Here is a 7,500-nt window from a genome sequence, read left to right as displayed (position 1 = left end):
AACATTATACGTTAAAATACATGAACTTTATACGTTAAAATACATTAACATTATACGTTAAAATACATGAACTTTATACGTTAAAATACATGAACTTTATACGTTAAAATACATGAACATTATACGTTAAAATACATGAACTTTATACGTTAAAATACATGAACTTTATACTTTATAATACATTAACATTATACGTCAAAATACATGAACTTTATACGTTAAAATACTTTATCTACTAAAACTAAAGTACAAAATAACTGATGAAGAATAATCTCACAACACTGTTAGCGTTAAGAAGCTACTTCCTTAGCTTAGCTCAGGAAGCTAACATGCTAAAGCTAAGCATGTACAAAAACACAACATGGGAGGAGTCTGGACCATGTTGTCATGTGTCCTGGTCTCCGAGACTCCGCCCACTTCTCCTGGAGTCCTGGTCCAGACTCCGCCCACTCGTCCTGGAGTCCTGCTCGTGGGCAGCATCAGAGCAGGACGGCGTTGAACCTGCAGCTTTCACGAGCAACAAGATCTCAAGACACTCACCTCGATGGGGAACTCGTCCTCCATGCGGCCCAAGTGGTTCCCCTGCAAGCCGTCCTCGTCCTGGTCAGGCGAGTCAGAGGGTTCTGGTGGAGGAGGGGAGTGGGCCCGGCCTCGGCCCGGGGAGGCGTTCGGGTCTCGCTCCACCAGGAGGGCGATGGTGGGGGAGGTGCCGGTAAGAAGCGCTACTGCCTGGTCATGTCTGGCCTCGGTCATGTCTACACCATTGATCTGGATCAGAACCATCAGAACCATCAGAACCATCAGGACCATCAGGACCATCAGAACCATCAGAACCATCAGGATCATCAGGACCATCAGGACCATCAAAACCACGAGAACCATCAGGACCATTAGAACCGTCAAAACCACGAGAACCATTAGAACCATCAGGACCATCAAAACCACGCGAACCATCAGAACCATCAAAACCACGAGAACCATTAGAACCATCAGAACCATCAAAACCACGAGAACCATTAGAACCATCAAAACCACGAGAACCATTAGAACCATCAGGACCATCAAAACCACGAGAACCATCAGAACCATCAAAACCACGAGAACCATTAGAACCATCAAAACCACGAGAACCATCAGGACCATCAAAACCATTAGAACAATCAGGACCATTAGAACCATCAGAAACATCAGGACCACGAGAACCATTATAACCATCAGGACCACGAGAACCATTAGAACCATCACAACTATCAGAACCATCAGGACCATTAGAACCATCAAAACCATTAGAACAATCAGGACCATTAGAACCATCAGAAACATCAGGACCACGAGAACCATTAGAACCATTAGGACCACGAGAACCATTAGAACCATCACAACTATCAGAACCATCAGGACCATTAGAACCATCAGGACCATTAAAACCACAAGTACCACGAGAACCATTAGAACCATGAGGACCATCAGAACCATCAGGACCATGAAAACCACATGAACAATTAGAACCATCAGGACCATTAGAACCATCACAATTATCAGAACCATCAGGACCATTAGAACCATCAGGACCATTAGAACCATGAAAACCACGAGAACCATTAGAACCATGAGGACCATCAGAACCATCAGGACCATGAAAACCACGAGAACCATTAGAACCATGAGGACCATCAGAACCATCAGGACCATGAAAACCACGAGAACCATTAGAACCATGAGGACCATCAGAACCATCAGGACCATGAACACCACGTGAACACTTAGAACCATGAAAACCACGAGAACCGTTAGAACCATCAAGACCATTAGAACCGTCAGAACCATCAGAACCATGAGGACCATTAGAACCATCAGAACCATGAAAACCACGAGAACCATCAGAACCATAAGGACCATCAGGACCATCGGAACCTTCAGGACCATCAAAACCACGAGAACAATTTGAACAATCAGAACTATCAGAACCATCAAAACCACAAGAACCATTAGAACCATCAAGAACATTAGAACCATCGGGAACATTAGAACCATCGGGACCATTAGAACCATCAGGACCATTAGGACCATCAGAACCATTAGAACCATCAGGACCATGAGAACCACCAGGACCATCAGAACCATTAGAACCATCAGAACCATCAGAACCACCAGGACCATCAGAACCATCAGAATCATCAGAATCATCAGAACCATCAGAACCATTAGAACCATCAGGACCATGAGAACCACCAGGACCATCAAGAACATTAGAACCATCGGGAACATTAGAACCATCGGGAACATTAGAACCATCAGGACCATTAGGACCATCAGAACCATTAGAACCATCAGGACCATGAGAACCACCAGGACCATCAGAACCATTAGAACCATCAGAACCATCAGAACCACCAGGACCATCAGAACCATCAGAATCATCAGAATCATCAGAACCATCAGAACCATTAGAACCATCAGGACCATGAGAACCACCAGGACCATCAGAACCACCAGGACCATCAGAACCATCAGAACCATCAGAATCATCAGAACCATCAGAACCACCAGGACCATCAGGATCATCAGAACCATCAGGACCATCAGAACCACCAGAACCATCAGAACCACCAGGACCATCAGAACCGTCAGAACCACCAGGACCATCAGAACCATCAGAACCGTCAGAACCACCAGGACCATCAGAACCATCAGAACCACCAGGACCATCAGAATCATCAGAACCATCAGAACCATCAGAACCATCAGAACCATCAGAACCATCAGAACCATCAGAACCACCAGGACCATCAGAATCATCAGAACCACCAGGACCATCAGAATCATCAGAACCATCAGAACCATCAGAACCATCAGAACCATCAGAACCATCAGAACCATCAGAACCATGACCCAAGTGAGCAGGAAACGCATGCAGACGAGAGAAGCTCGGAAACATCTGACGGTTCTGAACGAGTGCTGACAGCTGAAGAAGCAGGAAGTGAAGAAGAAGCTGAAGTGGACCTCAGAAGAGCAAGAGTCCACAGAGACCGTTAGTGTCTCATGCAGAGGTCAGCACTGACCCGACAGTACCGGCTCCTACCAGCAGTCCAGCGCCAGCACCAGAACCCTCCAGTCAAGATGCAGAGAAGTGAGAGAAGAAGACGATGAAGACGTTCAACGAGACACAGAAGATCGACTCGAGTCAAAGAAGTTCAAGTGATGTTAGACATGACGACCTTCTTGATGCTCTTTGTGTTTGTTTATTTTAGTGTATAATTGACTTGTTTCACACTAGTCTGTCTGTGAGCTTGACACGTGATTGACACGTGATTGACACGTGATTGACACGTGATTGACACGTGATTGACGGGTGATCAACACATACTAATACTCACAGAGATACTTGTGTAGTGCTGCAGTAATACTCACAGAGATACTGGTGTAGTGCTGCAGTAATACTCACAGAGATACTTGTGTTGTGCTGCAGTAATACTCACAGAGATACTTGTGTTGTGCTGCAGTAATACTCACAGATATACTTGTGTTGTGCTGCAGTAATACTCACAGAGATACTTGTGTTGTGCTGCAGTAATACTCACAGAGATACTGGTGTAGTGCTGCAGTAATACTCACAGAGAGACTTGTGTAGTGCTGCAGTAATACTCACAGAGATACTTGTGTAGTGCTGCAGTAATACTCACAGAGATACTTGTGTAGTGCTGCAGTAATACTCACAGATATACTTGTGTAGTGCTGCAGTAATACTCACAGAGATACTTGTGTAGTGCTGCAGTAATACTCACAGAGATACTGGTGTAGTGCTGCAGTAATACTCACAGAGAGACTTGTGTAGTATATACTTGTGTAGTGCTGCAGTAATACTTGTGTAGTGCTGCTGTAATACTTGTGTAGTGCTGCAGTAATACTTGTGTAGTGCTGCAGTAATACTCACAGAGAGACTTGTGTAGTATATACTTGTGTAGTGCTGCTGTAATACTCACAGATATACTTGTGTAGTGCTGCAGTAATACTCACAGAGATACTTGTGTAGTGCTGCAGTAATACTCACAGAGATACTGGTGTAGTGCTGCAGTAATACTCACAGAGAGACTTGTGTAGTATATACTTGTGTAGTGCTGCAGTAATACTTGTGTAGTGCTGCTGTAATACTTGTGTAGTGCTGCAGTAATACTTGTGTAGTGCTGCTGTAATACTTGTGTAGTGCTGCAGTAATACTTGTGTAGTGCTGCAGTAATACTTGTGTAGTGCTGCAGTAATACTTGTGTAGTGCTGCAGTAATACTTGTGTAGTGCTGCAGTAATACTTGTGTAGTGCTGCTGTAATACTCACAGAGAGACTTGTGTAGTATATACTTGTGTAGTGCTGCAGTAATACTTGTGTAGTGCTGCAGTAATACTTGTGTAGTGCTGCAGTAATACTTGTGTAGTGCTGCTGTAATACTCACAGAGAGACTTGTGTAGTATATACTTGTGTAGTGCTGCTGTAATACTCACAGAGAGACTTGTGTAGTATATACTTGTGTAGTGCTGCAGTAATACTTGTGTAGTGCTGCTGTAATACTCACAGACAGGACTCTGTCGCCCACGTGCAGTGTACTGTCCCGATGAGCTGCTCCTCCCTCCGCGATACGAGAAATGAAGATTCCCTGAGAAGACAGACGTTGAGACTGTAAATAATACTGTGAACAATACTGTAAACAATACTGTGAACAATACTGCAAATAATACTGTAAAGAATATTGTAAAGAATACTGTTAATAATACTGTGAACAATACTGTGAACAATACTGCAAACAAAAGTGTAAAAAATACTGTGAGCAATACTGTAATTAATACTGCAAACAAATCTTCAAAGAATGTTGTAAACAATTCTGCAAACAATACTGTGAACAATACGGTGAACAATACTGTAAATAATGACTGGTGACCAGGAGGTGGCGCCACTGGCTGACATGCAACTAACCAGAGTAACGACGTGACAACATGTTGATGTTCATCATAAACATCATACATGTTGCGACTCATTCACAATATTCTATAAATAGTCACATTTATTCAAGTCATATTTCTTTTGTATCGTAGTTTTTTATGGTTTACTTTCAAAAGAATGTATCCCAGCGTTTGTTCATGTTTGTGTTGCAATTAAACCTCCGGCTTCTAGAGGGCAGCAGTCGTCGCGTCCTCCGCAGCTAAATGAAGAATGATGACTGAGGACGAGAGGATACAGTGAGTCCAGCAGCTTTTAAAGCTGATGTTTGGACTTTTTTTTCGGTTTGAAAACAAATGGAAGTCACTCTGAACAAAGAACACAACCTGACGCAGGAACCTTCGGAAAAGACGCCTCAGCCTCGAGTCTCTGCAGCGCGAGTGTCTCCGACATGTGATCCAGGTCTAGGATCCTGGTCTATTCGTGTCGCTGACCTCAGTCAACATGGACGCTCGGCTGCTTCGCTCCGAGAGTCTGTTTACTCCAGTGTCGTCAAGTCGTCAACAACCACAACACATGAGCTTCCTACGGTCTTTGAACGCACCGTCTGACGGAGTTTCATCTTCAACACAAGACGAACACACGCGTGTGAACTTTAAAGAAATGAAGTTCAGTCTGTTTATCTACTTAAACATGAACAAACACAAGTGTGCAAATGTACATCAGAACTGATGCTGGTTTGAAGGCAAAAGGTAGAAAGAAAATATTGATTTGATTTATATTTTTGTTTTGTTCACTTTGACTTTTGTAAATTGATAAAAATAAATTATTTATATTTTTGAAAACGTTCTTAGTTTACAGCATTTTTTTCACACCTGCCTAAAACTTTTGATAAAGTACTGTATACATATATATATATATATATATATATATATCTAGATGCACAGAACTAGAGTACTACACTGCACTACAGTACACTACACTACAGTACGCTACGCTACAGTACAGTACACTACACTACGCTACACTACCACTATGCTACGCTACACTACGCTACACTACGCTACACTACGCTACATTACTTTTTTTGTTTGAAACCCCTACTGTCTCTGAGCCCCTCTCCTCCTCTTGGTCTTCCTTCACGGCTGTATCTCTGGGTGATATTTTATCACTAGTGAACAAGATGAAACCCTCCTCTTGCTCAGATGACGTCCTTCCTTGTAGGCTTTTTATCAAAGTATTTGATGTAATTGGCCCCTGAGTTACCAATATGGTGAACCTCTCCCTTTCCACAGGGGTTTTTCCCAATGCATTTAAACCATTGTGGAGCCTCTGCTCAAAAAGAATATTGTTTTGACTGTTTAAGCGCTTTGTGACCCTGGTCTGGAAAAGCGCTATACAAATAAAAATTACTTACTTACTTACTACACTACCGCTACACTACACTACGCTACGCCAGGACCTGCAGTATCTTCATCAAACCCACCGTGTCTCCGGAGCGATACGACGTGGACCCTTTTCCTCCGGCGATGCTAAAGCCGAGACCCTTGTCGTTGCGGATCAGGCAGGTGGAGAGACGCTGCTGAGGTCCGCTCAGGCCCGGCTCCATGTTGAAGGGCAGTCCACTGCAGCGCCGCTCGCGGGGGAAGTAGTCGTCCTCGGGGCGCAGCGGCGTGGTGGTGATGGCGTTCTCCGGCTCCACCATGTGTTCTCGCAGCACGCTCATGGACACGCTGGCGCCGGAGCTGCGAAGCGCCTCCACCGCCGCCTGGTGCTCGGCCCTGTCCAGGTCCACGCCATTCACCTCCAGGAGTTTGTCCCCGACCTTCACCCCGGCATGAGCGGCCGGACCCTCCTCCGACACCCTGGAGATGAAGATGCCCTGAAGGAGCGAGAGGAACGTCAGCCTGGAGAATGTCAGCCTGGAGAACATCTGGCGTCTGCTGCCGCTCACCTCGTCGTCGCCCTTGTACGGCGTGGAACCTTTACCTCCGGCGATGCTGATGCCCAGACCTCCAGTCTGCCGGACGATGGTCAGCGTGTGCTGCAGGTGAGGAGAGGGAGTCGCGTGTGAAAGTGACCTTGACCCGACAGTGAGTCCAGGTGTGTCAGGTCTTCACAGGTGCATGCAGGTGATGGAGGGGGGGGGGGGGGGAGTCCAACACTTCCAGTAGAAGATGAATGTTAAGTTCCAACATCAGGTCTGATCAACGTCTACGCTTCAAGTGGCGTCACGAATGGGATGGAAGCGTCAGAATATTGAACGAACAAGTGTTGTTTTCGATTTACTAGTTTAATTTAACATTTATTTATATAAAGAGATTTTTTTTTTTTAACATATTCTGATGAACTTCCATATAAAGATCATAATAATTATAATAAATAATAAACACTAAACTGTTGAGGCAGATGATGAAGAAGCTCAGTCACTCACTGAAGATCAACACGGACACAAGAGGAAGCATAAAGGAAGTGGAGGAGCGGACAGGAAGTGGAGGAGCGGACAGGAAGTGGAGGAGCGGACGGGACGGGAAGTGAAGGAGCGGACAGGAAGTGGAGGAGCGGACGGGA

The 7,500-nt window shown here is 44.8% G+C and overlaps 1 protein-coding gene across 14 annotated transcripts in view; it reads right to left on the bottom strand.

Moving 5' to 3' along the window:
- The window catches only part of scrib (scribble planar cell polarity protein), a 106,175-nt gene that overhangs the window by 53,805 nt on the left and 44,870 nt on the right, over window positions 1–7,500 (bottom strand). For all 14 annotated transcript variants that reach the window (XM_087788413.1, XM_087788400.1, XM_087788404.1 and 11 more), the window contains 4 exons: window positions 6,884–6,973; window positions 6,416–6,811; window positions 4,568–4,648; window positions 541–768 (listed from right to left, as the gene is read on the bottom strand). In XM_087788413.1, coding sequence (XP_087644539.1) covers window positions 541–768; window positions 4,568–4,648; window positions 6,416–6,811; window positions 6,884–6,973 — 795 coding nt within the window. The remainder of the gene's footprint in view (window positions 1–540; window positions 769–4,567; window positions 4,649–6,415; window positions 6,812–6,883; window positions 6,974–7,500) is intronic.

Source organism: Callionymus lyra, chromosome 4, assembly GCF_982586985.1.
Source record: "Callionymus lyra chromosome 4, fCalLyr1.hap1.1, whole genome shotgun sequence".
Taxonomy (NCBI): domain Eukaryota; kingdom Metazoa; phylum Chordata; class Actinopteri; order Syngnathiformes; family Callionymidae; genus Callionymus; species Callionymus lyra.
Note: the sequence above shows the minus strand (reverse complement) of the source record. Positions and strands in the feature narration are given on the sequence as shown.